Genomic DNA, 19,712 nt, shown 5'->3' on the forward strand with positions numbered 1-19,712 from the left:
TTCTTTGAGGACACTGTAATCCAAGCTTTCCTGTAAAGACAAAGCAGACACAACTTCTTGGGCCTTTCCCACCAATTTGCAATGGAGCAAAATAAGCCACATGTCTTTTGGCCAGTGTAGTGCACAAGCAATTCTTTCAAATGTATTGAGATATGAGTCAACTTCTGACTCCCTGAATGCTGGTACAAGTGCAATATTTTTTACTCACATCCAAACCGTGCTTTGTGAAAACATTCCCTGATTTTTCAAATTGAGAGGGTTGACACTGCCCTGAAGAAAGTTTTGTGGCTTCAAGTTCTGACGGAGCCTAATCTCTTTTTCGGCTTAGATTTCTAATTTCTTCACCTGGAGTCGTAGATCATACTCTGCTTTTCTCACCCTCTCCTTCTCTTCTGCTTCCAAATGGAATCGAGTTAGCCGTACTTTAGGTTTCGCACCGGAACCAGAAACGTGAGGAGAGAATGCATCAAAGCGGGGCAAGGTGACAGGCATTGCAGGAACACCCTCTGGTGGACGAATGGGTGTGATATGGTGCTTCACATCTAAAATAGAAACACCAGGAGAAGCAACTTCCCCCATCACAGCATGGTCAGCATTCATAGGCTCTCCCAGAACACCCATCTGAATCAATGTCCCCACCACATGGTTTTTAAATTTCTCTTTTAAGGCTTTGCTTAGACCAGGGGTGTCAAACATACGGCCCGGGAGCCGTATCCAGCCCGCCAGGTGCTTTAGTCTGGCCCAGACATGAAGAGTAAAAATCAAAAGGATGTTTAAAAAAGAAAGCACGTTCCTAGTCCATTCCTGTGGCAAGTTATGATTTTTTAAAGAAATAACCGAAACGCGCAATTCCACCACTAGGGAGAGCAAAGGAAAACAAAAAAAGGAGAAACAGCAAATCTCTGCATGTGCCAAAAGCAAAACCTAACAGCTCTGCGTCTGGGTAGGCAGTAGTTTGGTTCCCTGTGAGCCTCACCAATGTTACATTACTATAAGAATGATCAGTAGTGACACCTTAATGACCAAAATGTTGGCAAAAAGAAAAAAAGGTTGAAGTGAAGTCCTGAGCTTTCCAGCAAAAATTGACAGTTTTATTTGTTCACAAAGCTGAATTCAAAACCTTCATGCTTCGTATGTCATCAGGTCACAGTGCTCAGAGAATATAACATTCAGCACCACTATGAGACTCACCATAAAGAAAAGTTTCACCATTTGCAGTTAAGAAAAAATAAGATTTATCAAATGTTAGCTGGACTGATAACTGTCTGCATTTACCGAAGCCGTGATGTCAGTGATGGAGCAGTGACAGACACCTTTTTAGACAAGTTGGTGCAAACATCCAAACCATTTTTAGATGGTGAACTTGTTAAAAAATGCTGAAGGCTACAGAAAGGTTGTATCCCAAAAAGCAATTGACCTTTGCTAGCATAAATCTGTCAAGGACCACGATTACAGATCCAACATCTGAGGAGACTTGGGCGCCAACTGAAGGAATCCAGTCATTTATTGCATTTTCAGTTGCTATTGATGAAAGCACCAACATCACAGATATGTACAGCTGTGCATATAGATGTGTTGAAGAGACCGTCACAGCGAAGTTTCTGGAGTTGATGGACACAACAACAGCTGATGACAGTCAGCTCTCTAGTTACTGTGCTGGACGATGTTGGAGTGAAGTGGTCACGTGACGTCAGTTTGGTCACTGATGGCGCCCCATTAAAGGTCAGGATGTAGGCAGGTGTTGCCACTGTGTTATGCACACTTGAATGACAGTAAATGTGTGGCTGCACAGGATTTGAAGCCTGACATTGATGGCCGGGTGAAGTTTCAGGAGAGAAAGGGAGGTTAACTCCAAACTCCTATGTTCACAAATGTTTGTAGGTTTAATTTAGTGTAATTTTTTAATGGTTTGGACATTTACATTTTAGGCAGGTGTTTCATTTTTTTCGCGTAGCCCCTAATGAGTTTATTATCGGGATTGCCTCAGTGTCAGATGTCAAATATTTAGTCTGTATAAAATTGAATAGACCTTTTCTTAAGTGAAATTACTTTTATTTAAGATCCATTGGCCTCTGTGAAAGAATGTGTAATAAGAAATGATTAGGCTACCATGTTGGTTGAGGCATGCTTTCCAATTAAGTAAAAAAACTAAAACAAAGCTGTTATTTTGCCTTTACGTTACTGGTCCGGCCCACTTGAGATCAGACGGGTTGAATGTGGGCCACGAACCAAAATGAGTTTGACACCCCTGTTTTAGAGCATCAAAAACAAAACATGACCACCCTAACTTATACACCAATACACACACACACACCATAAAACCAAAAGGTAAAAACAGGATAAAACCAGCACAGCACAGGTCCTTGGAAAGGGCGTGGCACCTCTCTGCAGGTCCTATGTCCAATGACCATGGAGAAGAGAGGGGTTGTTGTTGGCCGCAGCAGAGGCCAAGAAGAAGTCCGAAATGTCCGAGCTCTGAAGCCCACTGGCACGAGCTGGGGCACTGAGGCCTGGGGTTGGCAGCCACAATCTGCAGTTGTAACCAGACACGCTCAGACTGTTCAGACACTCAATGCCCTGCTGCAGAGAGGAGAGTATCCTGGGGGTAGAGGGGTAGAGCTTGCAGCCCACAGGTTGTAACTGCTGTGCAATAAAATCAGAGAAGCCAAAAAAAAACAGCAGTGTGCCTCTGCTGCCCCTAAATACAAAACATAAATCTGTTAAAACCCAATTAATAAATATTAAAACCAAACAGGCAGAGGCTCAAACCAAACAAACGGATCACCTGATCAGTGTGGAGAAACTCATCCACGCCTTAAGCTCACTGGGGCGTAGAGGGGAGCTCCAGATGCCAGAGCTCTTTTCCCAGCTAAAAACACAATTTGTTTAAAGTGTGGATGCCATGCTTTGAACAACTTTATACAGTTTCAGTTTTGTCATAAAAAAGCAAACTGTTAAAAGGTTTGGTATAAATTATCTTGCATGAGCTTTTTGAAAGCCTTTTGTCAGACGTAAAAAAAAGTATCTTAAGTGATTCAGCAGCAAAAAGCCATTGCAAGAACAAAATCTAGCAAAGAGTAACAAAAATTATTAGTTTTAGATTATGAGAGTAAAACAGGTTTGAAAGTACATTTCTGCATTTGATGTTTTCAAAAATGGGAGTGAAACGATCAAATCTCAATGCAACATCTCTAATTTCACAGCAAAATTCAAGTTGGAGTTAAAGACAACACTCACTTCCAATAATTTCTTGTGTTTTGTACATATGATGACAGTCGACTTGCAATAACAGCAATGACAATAATGACAATGATAACTGTGTTGCACACTATGATGGTGGCTGCAATGTTGAGACAGCGAGCAGTGGCTCCGTAGTGACGGGCGCCTTCCAGGTCTCCAACTACCTTCCGGTCTCTGGACTAAAAAGACAAGAAAATAATAGAAGCGTGTCAGCAGCATCCAGAAAAAAACCTCCAGACATGAATATTCCCCACAATCACATTTACAGAGTCAAAGAAAATCTACAAGGAAATTGATTTTAATTGTGTGACCCAAAATGAAATCCTGTCATAATATGTTGTAACAAACATACAAAGAATGTGAAAAATTAAATTTTCTGAGGAAAATATTAAAAATGTTAACATGAACTCACCTTGATGGAGAAGATGAGAGCTGCCAGTCCCAGGCACAGTGGGTTGGAGTACAAAAAGCAGCAGAGGGACCAGATGATGTGGTCCTTTGGGGGCTCAGCTTGGAGGACAATGGTGTTGTGACCCCCTGCAGCTGTGGTGGTATGAAGCTGTCCGGGGTACATGTGCTGTGGTGTTCCCTGCAATGGAACATCCTCAGCATAGAGAGGTGCATTTGGGTAAGAATTCATGGCTCTTGGTTTGGCAGGAGTTCCAATTATGTGTGAGCTCCAGGAGTCCACGGCAGCCTTTGAGGTTTGACTTCCTTCTGTTGTCTGAGGTTCATTGCAATAAGGAGAAAAACAGACAAGTGTGCGCGTGTGTGTGTGTGTGTGGGGGCGTATTCAAAGATCAACACTATGCCACCTACTTGCAAACTGTAAAACATTTGAAATGACTTGTTTTTATTGTTCAAAAGTAATCCCTAGAAGTGTAAGGTGTAACATGACTCCTATAATACTTTTAAGTTTCTTTTTTCTAATACCTGCAAAAACACAACACTCTTAAGGGTACTGCAAAGAATTTCACTTTTAGAGGAGGGGTTATACGGTGATGAAAACGAATTGAACATGAAAATGTGTCTTGTAGAATTTGTTGACATGAATAAAAAAGACTGTTTAACCACCATCAAAAAAAGGTTTTTGGTTGTGTGGCAATTTTTAACTGTTCCCGTTTTGTGCTTTAAACCATCACATTTTGTTTGACAGAGTCTCTGTTGTAATACACACATGTGGATGCTAGATGCAATGACTCAAGATGTATTAGTATGTCTTAACATTTTTACGGTGGCCCAGAAGGGTCACAACACAACACATTAACTTTACACACAACACATTCTGCGTAATCAAGGGAGGTCCTTCTTGGAGCCCACAGTGGGTGGAGATTGTCAGTGTGCTTGTTTGTCTTTCATTTTCTAATCATTGTCCCTTCTCCCCAAGCTGCCTAATTACTGTAGATTGGTTCATCCCAGTTTTGATCAGGTGTTCAGTCTTGTCTTTGGTGTCCTTCGACAGATTTTTGGCTTGTTCATGGTGGAGAGGTTGCAGCTGACTACTTAAGGGTGTGGACAGGTGATTTTTAAACAGATAACCACTTCAAACTGGTGACATTAATACAGGTAACCACTGGAGGATAGAAGAGCTTCCTAAAATAGAAGGAAAAGATCTGTGCTTGCAGGAGCCAAATGCTTTTTTTCACCACCACTGTAAAAACAATTTCTTTCATACAACAATTTCCTGAATTATTTTTTTATACTCTGTCTCTCATGGTTGAAATGTTTTTTTTTAATGAACATTACAGGTCAACCTTGTCTTTTTACGTGGGACAGCTACCAGAGTCAGTGGGTGACAAATACTTTTTTAACTTCATGCTGGTTGACTTTTGTGGCATCTAAAACAAATTGTGAAAATTTTCAGAACTCTTCTTTTTGTAAAATATCTGTCAGTCCTTTAAGGTTTTTGACACCATTTTAATGTTATAACAGTTAAGTTTTAGCAAAAATGTAAATTTCGAGACAGAGTATCATCTCACAGGAACTCTGAGTCCTTGTGGTTTCCTTGTTTTTACAAATGTATTTTCACAACGATTTAAAGGTGGCAGGGCAGATCCAAACCTGCAACATACTTTGAACTAAGAGGGCCATTCCATCATAAGCTGTTGACACACGAGGTGTATATCTGTATAAACCCCTTTTGTATTTGAGGCTAATCTTTAATTATATTAAATAATTTGAATGTCTTTCTTTTTGGACCACATGAAAAAGATAAGACATTGTGGGATAGTAGAGATGGAGGACAAGGGTATGTCCCCCTTCGTCAGATGCTCCTAAGCATCTCTACAAATCAAGTCGCCCAGTGGGAAAAGCAATTCAGATGCAGACCACTTTAGGACATGACCAAGTTGGAGTTGTAAAAAAAAGACTCAAGGTCTTTCAACATTGAGTCATGAAAAAAAAGAAAAATTGAAGAAACCACATCCTTCCTGCAACAACGGCTCCTCACCCTGCAGACAGCTCACACTTTGTGAATCAGATTGATTCCAAAGTGAAGTGCGACACATGCTTACCACAGTCACAGTGTGAACCTTTGCCAAGTCTACACCTGCTACATCTGCCCTGAAAGAACCTGCAAGTGTTCATCGCATGACACGCTTTGGGTGTGTCTGCTAACCAAACCCCAGATTTCTGGAATGATTACTTAGATGCCAATTGCTTAACCCTTGTGCTGACCCCACCCTTACATTGACGTGTTCTCCCTACCATGACAAAGGTGGATAAAGGTGGAAAGATTTCATATAATCCATGGATACCAGTGAAGATCACAAATCATTGAAGAAAAAAGGTTCAGCGCACTGTCTAGTGGGTCTAGATGACCCAACTCCCAATGTTAAAGTGCCTAGGATAGAACAAGGGTTACACACAATAATAACACGAGTGTCCAACCTAACTTTGTTACTTTGGATGTTTTTACCTAAAGTGTCTTAATGGTTATCTTTAAACTTGTGCAGCACTTTGGATGTCTGGCAGATGTTAAAGCGCTACATAAATAAAGTTGATTGGTTGATTATCTTGTTTTGGTCACAAACTTGAATTGGTATGATGTCGTAGTTTAAGTAGGTCAACATTTTAGTTTTGGTTTTGTTTTGCAAGAAAAGCAGATGCTAAAGCGAAGAGACGCAGATCATTCACTTGAAGGTTCCACTACAAATTTTCCCCAACAGGCCACCGTAGGAACGAGTAGCGTTTCTTGGACGGAGATTAGATGTTGTTAATGGCAACACATTGTTTAATCCCTGATTCACACACAACTTCTCAAGATTTACAAGAAATCTACACAAAGAAACATCAAGCACTCAGTGTTCTTTCCTGTTTCTGTTCTGTACATCAAACACCTTCATCGGTTTAAAGCGCTATTGGGTGTGAGGTTGCTGTGGAATCCCTGATCATCTTGTAATATACTTTTATGCATTTTAAGTAGCTGTTCAGTGATTCTGCTTTTGCTTATCTTTATTTAGAAATATCTTATTTATAAAGGATTCAGAGTTTTTATGTAAAAAGCATAGTTTACCTTAGTTTGGCTCAGCACCATCAGACCTAAAGTTTTCCTTTATTTATGTGAAGGCACACTGATCAGTGCCAAACATGTAAGAAAAGATGAACCGCCCTAAAAAGCTCAAGTATTTCCAGCGTGGTAGTACTTGTAAAGAGATAAAGAAGTAGCAAAAATATATACACTACTCTCACTGAGTTAGGGATATTGTTATTTACATGACTGTTTTTCCAATTTGGACTGAATTTTAATAAAATGTATAGAAGTGCTCTATAATAATACTATTATTGAGTGAGGAAAAAAATCAGATTGTCATTAGTTTGAGACAGTAATAACGATAGCCCACAATAACAAACATAGCAGGAATTTCCATCACCAACGTCTCCTGCTCCATATGATATTGCTCCCTGGCGTTCCACTCTTCCCCACTCTTCACTATTAACAAGAAGAAAAAAAAGTTGTCACACTGAGGGTTTATTGATGTATTTATTTTTTTCTATAAATACATATTTGATTTTAAGAAAAAATAATATTTTTATGAGGTCAAGCTGAAGTGAAAGTTTGGATGATTTTATCACATTTTCCGCATTGAGTCCATCTAAGACCTGGGGCCTCATTTATAAACGTTGCGTACGCACAAAAGAAGGCATACGCCACTCTCTACGCAATAGTTGAGATTTATAAAAAGCAAACTTGACGGGAAAATGTGCGGTCCTTCACGCAAGCTCTGACCCAGGCGTACGCACAAAAACGGATGAAATGAGAAACGGCGACACCGTCGGCAGATGGAAGAAACACGTGAAAGTGAAAATGACAATACTGCCTCTCATAAATAACATGAAGACTTCACAAAGCAAGTCTTACAATTAACAGCCTACATGAACACCTGTTTGATCCATCAGCAGTGAAACAAACAAAAAAGATCAAACGAAAATTACAACAGAAATTCAAATGAACACTTATTTGCAGAAAGAAAAGTGAAATATATTCTGCAATATTGGCATGTAGTGCAATTCATCCTCATAAATAATATAGTTAACAGAACGAAATAATGTACAAAACTGATATTCTCGTCAGTGTGTCCGTCTGGCGGAGCAAATATAGGTACGGGCGTGCGGACGGACGGACAGATGTACTAATTGTCCACTGGGGAAATTTGTTTTCATATTAAAACATTTCTTCATATGCTATGGAATTATGGTATTAATGCATATGCCTTTAGTTTGTTTTATTCTTGATAAAACCATGTATGGCGTATGTCTCAACCATTCAGAAAGCCAGAAGAAATTACATTTGCGCGGAACAATTTCCCATTTCCACGTCGATTATTACCGACATCTGTAGCTTGTCAGATGCAATAAATGGATGGAAATAAAATGCCCCATCACAATGCGTAATGACGCACAATGGATGATCTTGCGCACTTAGAAGATGTGGCAAATGCAAGAATTCGGAGTGAACGCATCAGTGTTGGCATTAGTAATGCCAACACTGTGCCCACCAAACAACATTTTTCTCCTCTTTTCCACCTCGCCAACGATAATTTCTACTTCACATTGAGTGAAGTTACGTTTTTTTGATTTCCTCTCTGTGTTTGCCATGGTTTCGCAATCAATGAATATTCATTTGTGGGCGTTTCACGGACTATTTATGGGCAACTATGGGCGTGTCATGAAGCCACAAAAGCTGCACTGCATTTAGAATTGGTTGTGATTTATTAAGGGAAAGATGCGTATGATGTGCGTGCGCATGGTTTTATAAATCCGAATATTTCTGTGCGTACGCACGTCCTATGTTTCATCCGTACGCCACTTCTGACGCAAATCCTACGCAAAGTTTTATAAATGAGGCCCCAGGTCTGGATCCAGTGAGTAAAATGCGATAAAATCATCCTATTTGGTCCATGAGAGCAGCAAAAATGTTCTCTTTGGGAGAGAGAAGGATGGATAAATCAGGAATGAATCCATCTAACAGATCATGAAAGATGTTTTGGAGGAAGGTTGAGCACGTCTTCCAAGAGACTAAGTGGATCACAGACAGGAAGTTCATGATTTCTTCTGAAATGAAACGCTGAGCTTTGATCCTCCAGCAGAAGCGGTTACCAGATTGTTCAGAGAATAAATCGCGTTTTAGTTTTTGCATTGTGGCTGGAAGTGCGACTCATACTCAGACTTGTTTACAATTTGTTTTTATTCAATTTTTGGCTGTCATAGCTTCTTAGAAAGACAGTAAAAGAAAAAGGACTCCTGATTTAGTGAGTGCGTATTTGGAAAGGTCTGACTTGAACACGAAGCGCACGAATAAACTTTAAGCACTTAGAGGAGAGAAAAACTATGTTCTTGTGAGCTCAAGTGTTTTATTTTTGAAGAAAATCAAACTTAATTTATATTTAACTTTTCCTATCAAACTACAACACAAATTCCTATACATTAAAGCTAAACTAAATTAATATTATAAAAACTAATACAAAAATTTTAATAGAGCCCCCTTCCTGACCTACTACCACCCACCCCTTTCCACCCCAACCTGATGGGGATAGACAATGAGAAATAGTCTAAGTACGAAAAATAAGAGGTTTGTTCTTGAATAGGCTCATAACTAGAACCTCCCTCTCAGTGAATCGCTGCATAACCAGCCAGATGCAGCATCACAGGCGGGGACCGCTCCACCACAGCTCATCAGTGATGCAGATCCCCATGTAGAGCTGCAGCAGCTGAACAGCAGCAGACCCAGAAGGAGAATTAAAAAGTAAATGTACTGATAATTTTGTTCAAACTTCCTTCGTTTTTCTTATTTTAAACACACTTTTGCTTAAATACATTTTAGGCAAAAAGGTATTTTTTACTTTCCTTTAGGATAAAGTTTAAATGGTTTAAAAACTTTAAAAACTTGTTTCAATACTTTGGTGTTCATGCAGCCACATCAGTTTCACGGTGGATCTCAGACCCTCTGACATGATCCCTTCTTTTTTTTATTTTCAAACCCGACAGTAAACCTGCAACTACAAAACAGAGTTGCTGGAACATTTACCAACACCCCCGAAGGAACTGAAGGGAAATGGACTCTGTGTGGGAAAAGGCTCTGCAGAGGCTGGACTCTTCATCACCTGAGTCACATTGTCTTCATCTGCGCTGTTGTACCGCGCCACATCAGGAGACACCTGGAACTTGGACTCCACAAACTGAGGCTGGGTCTCTGGGGCACTGAAGCTGTTTGGATAGTAGTTTGGAGCGCCACCTAGAGGTCAGACAGAGCAAAGCAATCACATCAAGATGATAAAAGAATGTAGGAGACAAAAAAGGTTTTCAATTTTTCTGTTTTACTCCACATTTATTGTTTTTTTAGTTTAAACAGAAGGTGGGAATGTGTCTCCTGCTTATATAACTGAGTTTACTGCTACCAATTATTAAAAATAAATGGAAAACATCTGTTTACATCGAGTTTTATTAATCACTTGCTTTGATCCAAAGCGACTAAAAGATGATAAAAAATCCTCATTTGATATTTAAGAGGCTTACTAAAGGACAAAATGGCTAGGCAGTGAGAGGTTTTTCATTTTTATAAAAGTAAGTGACATCTCAAACAGAAATGTTACACTGTAAACCCTAACAGTTGTACTGGCTCAGAGGAACCTGGAAGTAATGGGATGGATAAATCCTTGCAGGATGTTGCAACTGCTTCACTGGACTTCACTGGACTTTGCTGCTTGTTTATACAAATGCTTCCAACACTCAGATGTCCAAACCACATATGGATTCTCAATGTCCATAGATCTATTAAGTATGGATATTTGTTTTTGTTCAAATGTGTATTTCTTTTTTGGTAAATAAAGCTTATCTGATATTTTAACCCCCAGAAAAAGTAAAAAGTTATTTTAATTTTTTAAATTTTTGTAGTTTTAGTAGCAGCACTTAACTGCAACCATAAAAATAAAAAAAAAAGTTAAATAAAAACAGCAGCTAAATTTGAGCCTGTGGGTTCCGCGCGCCTAAAGGTGATGGTGTACACCAGGGGTGTCAAACTCATTTTGGTTTGGGGGCCACATTCAACCCGTCTGATCTCAACTGGGCCGGACCAGTAGCGTAAAGGCAAAACAACAACTTTATTCTTGTTTTTTTACCCAATTGGAAAACATGCCTCAACCAACATGGTAGCCTAATAATTTCTTATTACACATTCATTCACAGAGGCCAATGGAATCCTAAATAAAATTAATTTCACTTTAAAAAATATTGGTTTATTCAATTTTATACAGCCTGAATATTTTAAATCTGACACTGAAGCAATCCTGATAATAAATTCAAGAGGGGCTACAGAAAAAAATGAAACATCTTCCTAAAATGTAAACGTCCAAACGATGACATTATGTTCACGATGACATTACGATGACATTATGTTCACTAAATTAAAACTTGTGAACATAAGAGTTTGGCGTTAACCTCCTTTCTCTCCTGAAACTTCACAAGACCATCAATATCAGGATTTAAATCCTGTGCAGAAACACATTTACTGTCATTCAAGTGTAGTAGTTTGGAGCGCCACCTAGAGGTCAGACAGAGCAAAGCAATCACATCAAGACGATAAAAGAATGTAGGAGACAAAAAAAGGTTTTCAACTTTTTGTTTTACTCCACATTTATTGTTCTATTAGTTGAAACAGAAGGTGGAAATGTGTCTCCTGCTTGTGAAACTGACTTTACTGCAATTCTGTTTACATTCAAGTTTTTTATCAGATGCTTTGATCCAAAGCGACTAAAAGATGATAACAAATCCTCATTTAATATTATAGATGGTTATTAAAGGCAAAAGGGCTGGGCAGTAAGAGATTTTTTTATATAAAGTAATTGAGATCTCAAACAGGTTCGTAGACTTTTTTCCTTAAGGAGGAACCTGGAAGTAATGGGATGGATAAATCCTTGCAGGACGTTGTAACTGCTTCACTGAAATGCAGTTTTTGTGTCCTTTGCGACTTTGCTGCTTTTTTTTACAAATGCTTCCAACATTAAGGTGTCCAAACCAGATATGGATTCCCAATGTCCATAGTTTTATTAAGTAGGGATATTTATTTTTGTTCAAATGTGTATTTCTTTTTCTGATATTTTGACCCCCAGGAAAAGTAATAAGTTACCGTAATTTCCGGACTATAAGCCGCTACTTTTTTCCTGTGCTTACAGCCGTGCGGCTTATTCAGTGACGCGGCTAATTTATGGAATTTATTGGCAGCTGCCGTGTACATATTTTTGGACACAGTGAATGGTTTGAATTCGCTAACACCAAACACAAGTCAATTGTTTTGCAACACACCTCCAAGCAGCCAAACAGCATGGACCTCACTTCAGGTCTTAGACACTTCAGTCATGGTTCAACAAAACGAAACACGCATGTCCAGCCGCATCCCAGAATCCTTTGGTGCCATTAGACCCAACGTGCACGTGATCGCCGCTACACTATGATGAAGCTTTCAAGTTAAAAGCAATCGTTAAAAGCAGCGTGAAAAAATCCCCCATCACCAACGGGTTTGGAAAAGCCGGTCAGCTGCGTGACGGAGAGAACAGCGCATGCTCCGGAGTGCATTTACCTCTGAGTCATAGTGACTCGGCTGGCTGCACGTAAATATATGGGAATAATATCAGCCTTTATTTTGTCGGGACACGACTGGAAACACAAATTGACGTGATCGTTTTAACGGTTATTAAGGACTGAGCGGAGTTTTGCATTGAAACGCTCACAGCCTCCGTGTGAGCTGGAGACTGCGTGTCGTGTGAGCTGCGGGGCCGATGGCAGTCTGAAGGCTCCCACACGTAACAACGCATCCGCCCCTCATACACAAAACGTACAGTATTAAGTCCGATTGCTCTGCACAGACACGATTTGCTCCGTTCACCGGCGCAATGGGGACGAAGCGCTCCTCCTTGAAGCCGCGCTGGCCAGGGGTGTCGGAGAAGATAGGAAGGGGAGACAAGGAGCGCGCGGGAGCGCGGAGCGCAGAGGCGTCGAGCCATTCTGCAGGCTGCAGCCAGGGCTTACTCGAGGCGTCCGCGGAGCAAGTGTTTGTTGCGGAAGGAAACTTCTGACCCACGCGCCGCGAGGAGGCGCGCGTATCGCGCTGAGGCGCGCGCTTTTCAGTCGTCGCTGCTTTAAGTTTAACCGGTGTGTTTTTTAACCAGCCCTGTTACTCCCATAACGCTGCCGCGACACAAGCGGAAGGAGAGCTTTACCCGTTCACCCCTCCATGCACTGCTGATACTTGCTCATTCTTAAACACGTACAACAGAATGGCGAGCCGGGCGTTGGCCCCGCCTTTAGCCCCTAAGACTCATGGGAAATGGGGAATCGCGGATGTAAATTTCCTCATCATAACTGAGGGATGTAATGTTGATTATATGGTTACTGTTTGTAATTTTATGTATGATACCTAGATTGTCAATAAGTTAAAAAAAAAAAAAAAAACATAACTGAGGAACTTGTGAACAGAATAGAGGTGCATACTGTTTGGCAGATGTAGATATACTTAAATACATGAGCCTGAGGCAAAACTGACTCCACCCACTGTGTGCTAATAAATCACACTTGCCCTGTGAGTCAGGATGTGATCCGTCAGGATGACAATATTGCCTAATTCATGCGGCTTGTACTCCGACACGGCTTGTGTATGTATAAAACTAGTTAAACACATGAAAATAGGTGGGTGCGGCTAGTAATCGGGTGCGCTTTGTAGTCCGGAATTTACGGTAGTTTGAAATTTTCATAAAACCGAGTTGCAAAGAACATTTATAACACAAACAATATTTTACAAAAAAACAGTTGGACACAGCTTTGCATGTTTGATAACATTTTGTCTGCATTCACACATAAAACCTGAAAACATTAAATAATTACAACAGCATCTAAACATAAATAACATGTAATCAACTAAAAATACCAACATAAAGGTTGACTCAGTTAACAACCGTATTTGTCAAATTTCAAGTCTATCTTTGAATAGATGCTGCCTGTCTTTAAACACACCAAGTGGATTCTCTCTCTACCATCGATTGATCATGTTCTGCAAATGATAAACAAATAATTTCAAGCACAATCATAAAATTGCAAACAGTTTTATATTTTAATGAACACAGATAGGTGCTCCCAAACATGGATAGAACACGAGCAGCATGAAGTCGAAGCTGTGGCATCAAACCAGGGGGCTGCAGATGGTAAAAGTCTTGGATTTCATCATTCTGGAACTTTGCTCTTGGCCCACTATCGCTTTGAAGCTCAATTAGCTCCATCTGAAGGTGTTGGAGTGCAGTGCAGACATCGGTGATGAAACGATTGGCGAAGATGTCAAAGCCAGACTGCTGTGCTCTGAAGTCAGAGAAGAGCAGATCAAACTCAGTCTTTAACAGGCTCAGTTTTCTCTGGAATCTGAGAACAACACACCTGTGCAATAATCAGGCTGTCTAATCAGCATCTTGATATGGCACACCTGTGAGGTGGGATGGATTGTCTTGGCAAAGGAGAAGTGCTCACTAACACAGATTTAGACAGATTTGTAAACAATACTTCAGAGAAATGGTTATTTTGTGTATGTGGAAAATGTTTCACATCTTTGAGTTCATACCATAAAAAATGGGAGCAATAACAAAAGTGTTGCATTTAAATTTTTGGTCAGTGTATGACTGTTACGTCTTAGGTCGTATTTCTTTTTGTGGTTTCCTTTATTTTCTTCTCACAAATATTAGTGTGCAGGTTCAGGGCTGTGATTGGTGTGGTGCTCCAGCACCAGGAGTGGATTGGCTACTGGAAGTCACACCTGGAATAACACCTGTTACAAAAAGAACCAGGAAGAAGACCCGAGGAGGCTCATTTGACATGTTCCACCTCTCCCAAAACCAGGTAGATGGAGTTTAGAGTAGCAGGAATGGACTGCCATTCATTTTGAATCACGTTTTCTCTTGCTTCTGTTATTTTAGACAGGTAATATATTGTCTTTTGGTCTATGTTGTTTTACTAGGGAGGTATATCCCCATGATATGACATCCAACCTGAGAGATGACAGGACAAACAGAGTACTTCTAGGGTAGGGTGCGTGATTGGGTTCCTCACCTTGGGCTTGGAATATCCTGGTTTCAATGTCCCAGGTGAGGTCCCCCACAATACAGGTTGATGGCAGGATAGTGGTGGTGGTGTGTTCGGTGGAGCAGTACTTGCCGGAAAGGGCATCGGGCTTGACATTGTGGCTTCCAGGTCTGTAAGAGATAATAAAATTGAAAACGATCAAAAAAATGACACCAACGGGCTTGCCGGGAATTGAGTCTTTTAGCGGTTCGCAGGTAGGCCAAATTCTTGTGGTCGGTCCATACGATGAAGGGTTACTCCGCTCCCTCCAGCCAGAGCCAATTTGATTGCCAAAAGCTCCCGGTTTCCGACGTCGCAATTCTGCTCAGCTGAGGACAGTTTACGTAAAAAAAATTCATAGTTTTAGTTTTAGTTAGGTTTTAGTTTGCCTGTGCTTTCCTCCTTTTGGGACAGGACCGCTCCAACACCAGAATCTGAAGCATCAACCTCCACTATAAACTGTCGTGAGGGGTCGGGTTGTATAAGAATGGGAGCTGAAACGAAGAGTTCTTTGAGCCTGTCAAAGGCCTTTTGGGCCTCTGAAGTCCAATGAAATGGTTGACTGGTAAATGTGAGAAGGATCAAAGGGGAGGCAATACTGCTGTATGTCCGTATAAATCGGCGGTAAAAGTTGGCGAATCCCAGAAATTGTTGTAATTTTTTACAGTTATCTGAATGAATGAATGAAAACTTTATTAATCCCAACAAGGAGAAACTCAGTTAACTCAGTTAACGACGGCCTCGATTTTGGAGGGATCAGGTCAGATGCGACCAACCTCGATGATGTAACCCAGGAAGTGAACAGTATCGACATGGAATTCACATTTTTCATAATTGACAAATAATTTGTTTTCCAGAAGTCTTTCAAGCACTTGACGGACATGGTTTTCATGTTGGGTTTGGTTATTGGAATAAATTAGGATATCATCCAGATAAACTAAGACAAAACGATTGAGAAAGTCTCTGAGAACATCGTTTACCATTCTTTAAAAACGGCAGGGGCCTTGGTTAACCCAAAGGGCATGACCAAATATTCATAGTGTTCCAGGGGTGTGTTGAATGCCGTTTTCCACTCGTCTCCCTCTTTGATGCGAACCATGTGATAAGCGTTCCGTAAATCCAATTTAGAGAAGACACGGGCTTCTTGTACAGAGTTGAATGCAGAAGTATTGAGAGGTAGAGAGTATTTTCACTTAATTGTTAATTTGGTTTAACTTGCGGTAATAGATGCATGGGCGTAAAGTTTTGCCCTTTTATTCTCCACAAGGAAAAAAACAGCTCCCACTGGAGAGGAGGATGGACGTATGTGTCCTAGGGATAAAGCCTCCTGAATGTAACTTTCCATGGAGGATTTCTCAGGACTGGATAAATTAAACAACCTACCCTTAGGAAGGGTGGCACCTTGTAACGGATTTATGGAGCAGTCATGGGGGCGGTGAGCTGGTAATGCACTGGCTTTAGCTTTGCAAAAAATATTCTTTTAATCATGGTAACAAGAGGGGATTTTAGAAAGGTCCACCTCACAGGATTTATAAGTAATAAAGGCTGAAACAGAGGGTATGGCTGATTTAAGACAATTAGCCATTGTGACGGGGTTATTCTCAGCAGCAAATAAATAAATCACTCTGATGACCAAGCCAGCAGACTCCGAATTTCAAAAATGGGATTTTATTGATCCCCCAAAAAACAGACAAATTCAGCTGATTTTGGGAGAGCCTGTTGCCACCACTGCAAACAAGACTGCTCTCTCTCAACTGGGAAAGGTTCACCCCTTATAAAGACTTAGCCCCTCCCACAGGCCAATTATCCAAACAATTCCTTAAAACAAATTACTGGAAGAATTATCAACATCACTCCAAACTTACAGATATATAACAGAACAAAAAACAATTGAAATACAGAAATAGGTTTGAAACAAAATCAATTAGACAGAAAGGGGAACAAAGCAAAAAAAAAAATAAACAATTCTGACATGTGAAGTCACTTCCTGTTTTCTGTGGGCATAAATGCTTATGTGTCCATTGCTCTGGCTTGGCTGTCGGTGGAAGAAAACTTTGATGGTGAGTGAGATTCTGTTTAAAACCAGGTGTGCTCCCTTAGAATTAGACACAACATGTAATGTGAATGACTTGTGTCCCACAAAACTATAAACTGTTACTGGGTTGGGAGAAAAGAGAAAAAAACAAATAGGCTCATGTTCAGGCACTGTCCTGCAACCTGTGACGCTACTTCGTCACATCCATACAAAAGACACTCCAATTAATAATTTGACCCTGGGTCCAATTAAACTGAGGATTATGCAACACCGGGCCGCGGACCGGTAGTGGGCCGCGGGAAATTTTGGCACCGGGACGAACAGAAAGAAAAAATACTTTCCATTTTATTGTTTTTTTCCCCCCGAAAAAAACGTTTTATTTTGAAAAGTGACCGGATTCTCTCTGTTACATCCATTACACTTAACGCACGTCAAAGTCGCGACACCAAACATCACGTGATACACCCCGCTAAAATTAAACCCAAACAACCAAAATGAGCAAAATACAAACTTCTTTAGAAAGTTGCTTTGACAAAGGGAAACAGGCCAATGAAGGGACAGAAGAGGAACCTGCACCCGCTAAAAAAGGGAATTCTGCCTTTAACAGGCAGCGGTAAACGTGCCTTGCGTTGCACCTCAACCCCCACTGGTCCGCGGTAAACGTATCTTGCGTTGTACCGGTCCGCGGTGACAAAAAGGTTGGGGACCACTGGTTTAAGCCATGAAAAACCCAGTACAATAGGAGTATGGGTGGATTGGGTAATGAGAAATTGGATAGAATCTCTGTGGTTACCAGATGTTAGCAGTAGCACTAAGTCTGTGACTGACTGGCGGCGCGTGCACACGCAGCGACTCCTCTCTCCCCTACTTTCGGTGTTTTTTGGTTTTTCTGTTGGCTTTATCTTTCGGATTTCAAGGATTTATTGTTTTTGAAAGAATGTACTCATACTCCCGTGAGGTCCTGCTCGCCATCGGCGGAACCACTGTTTCGGACCATTTTCTGAGGAACTTACCGGCTGAACTACGTGACTGCGGTCTGCTCCGGACAGAGAGGAGGTGCCACAGGCGCTGCATGAGGAAGCAAAAGAGGGGGAAGCGCGGAGGCATCCGTGCTAGGCTAGCGGCTAGTCCTCACCGGCCAGCTATCCCAACAATCATGCTGGCCAACGTACGATCTCTGGACAATAAACTGGACTATATCCGCCTGCTACTGGACAATAAACTGGACTATATCCGCCTGCTACGCACATCGTCCAAGACTGCGAGTGAGTGCTGCGTCTTTGTCTTTGTGGAAACGTGGCTAACGGACAACGTCCCGGACTGTGGCATCCAGCTAGCCGGGTTAGCATGCTTCCGGGCCGACAGGATACTCGTCGAGGGGGGCAAGACCCGCGGTGGAGGTCTGTGTGTTTACATCAGCGATGCTTGATGCCGGAATGCCAGAGTGTTCTACCAACACTGCTCCCCCCTGGCTGAGTTTATGATCGTTAAATGCCGGCCATTCTACCTGCCGAGAGAATTTTTTTTTTTTTTTTTTTTTTTTTTTTTTTTAACTTGTCCTGTCCAACAGCTAGGCAAACAGATGAGAGCTGAGGGCCTCTTGTGTTGGACATATTTTATTTTAACAAGAGGGGTTATTCATCTTCAGACAAACCAAAGGTATGTCTGAATAAACCCCTTTTGTAATTGAGGCCAAACTTTATTAATTTCAATCATGTTTGAAAATCTTTGGTGTTGGACCGGACGGAAAAGGAAAGAGGGGAAGAAGAGAGAGGGACGTTAGAGAGAGGGGGGGGTAGGAGGGTGATAATAGGAGGGGAAGGGGGGTAAGACCATGAAGCAGCATAGAGCAGGCAGGTTTACTGGTTGTTTATCGTTACGGTACGGTTCAAATGTAGTACAAAAAGGGCGGGGCCTGTTCACACACACTCAAATATTATCAACACACCTGCTAGCCGCAAAAATGTCCACATGTCAACATGCACACAAAACAAATAGTGTTCACGAACGCATACCTATGCCTTTAAACCAACTAGTGTGAAATCTTTCATTCAATCATGCAAACTATTAGTGCAAAGGTGAGCTAACACCTGTGCTCAGGTGAGTGTTTATGTTCTTCTAAAATGGATGGTGGAATGTGAAAAGAAGGAGGAGGAGCGCCCAGCCACCCCCACACCCATACCCCCGCCGCAGCAGCAGCGGCAGCCGGAGCCCCCCCAACGCCACACGGGAACAGGCAGGGAACAACCGCCCCCCGGGCGACCAAGACCGCCACCCAGGCCAGGGCCAGCAGGACCGCCGCGAGGCCCCCAGAGCCAGAGAGCAGGGAGGCGCAGAGGGAAAGAGAGCGCCGCCCCAGCCCAGCCAGGAAAGCAGCCCCCCGCCGCGCCGGAAGAGCCCAACGCAGGGCCCCACCGGAGAGGGATGCCCACAGCCCCAGACGAGCACCCCACCACCACCCAGGAGTTCCGGGCATCCCCCCGCCCCGACCCCAGGTACGAGCCAGGACCCCCCAAGGGAGACCCGCTCCGCACTCCAGGCAGCCACCCACCCGGCCCACGGTTGGTCCAGGTAGGAGCAAGGCAGGGGCCCGCCGCCCCCGCCCAGGAGGGGGGAACCCCGGGGAAAAAAGGGCGGCCAACAAGGGATGTTATAAATATGGCCCGACCAGGCTCGGCCATGTTGGAAGTTTGGCGGGGCCCAGCGCCCAGGGGCAAGGACCAGGACCCACCCCCCAGGGACACGAACACCCCCGGCTCAGGTGTAATATGAACCCCTGCCGAGAGAATTTAGCTCCATACTGCTGGTAGCCGCATACATCCCTCCCAGCTCCACCACCAAC

General features: G+C 42.1%; 1 protein-coding gene and 1 long non-coding RNA gene across 2 annotated transcripts in view; one reads left to right on the forward strand and one right to left on the reverse strand.

Moving 5' to 3' along the window:
• LOC144992425 (uncharacterized) overlaps positions 1-19,712 on the forward strand; it is a 278,631-nt gene that overhangs the window by 216,673 nt on the left and 42,246 nt on the right. The window lies entirely within an intron of this gene.
• On the reverse strand, positions 2,031-3,998 carry LOC144992533 (uncharacterized). The gene is made up of 4 exons (XM_078949252.1): positions 3,653-3,998; positions 3,238-3,419; positions 2,786-2,869; positions 2,031-2,698 (listed from the first exon to the last, which is right to left on the reverse strand). The coding sequence occupies exons 1-4, from the start codon at positions 3,878-3,880 to the stop codon at positions 2,395-2,397; spliced, it is 798 nt and encodes a 265-aa protein (XP_078805378.1). The 5' UTR covers positions 3,881-3,998; the 3' UTR covers positions 2,031-2,394.

This window comes from Oryzias latipes, chromosome 6, assembly GCF_053564925.1.
Source record: "Oryzias latipes strain Hd-rR chromosome 6, Olatipes_Hd-rR_3.1".
NCBI classification, from domain to species: domain Eukaryota; kingdom Metazoa; phylum Chordata; class Actinopteri; order Beloniformes; family Adrianichthyidae; genus Oryzias; species Oryzias latipes.

What these genes read in the sequence shown, in the direction of transcription:
- LOC144992533 (XM_078949252.1), bottom strand. Translation starts at nt 3,880, where the DNA reads ATGAATTCTTACCCAAATGCACCTCTCTATGCTGAGGATGTTCCATTG. An exon ending in CTCTCATCTTCTCCATCAAG is followed by an intron (nt 3,420 to 3,652) that starts GTGAGTTCATGT and finishes TTGTCTTTTTAG; the next exon opens with TCCAGAGACCGGAAGGTAGT. An exon ending in AACACAAGAAATTATTGGAA is followed by an intron (nt 2,870 to 3,237) that starts GTGAGTGTTGTC and finishes TTGTGTTTTTAG; the next exon opens with CTGGGAAAAGAGCTCTGGCA.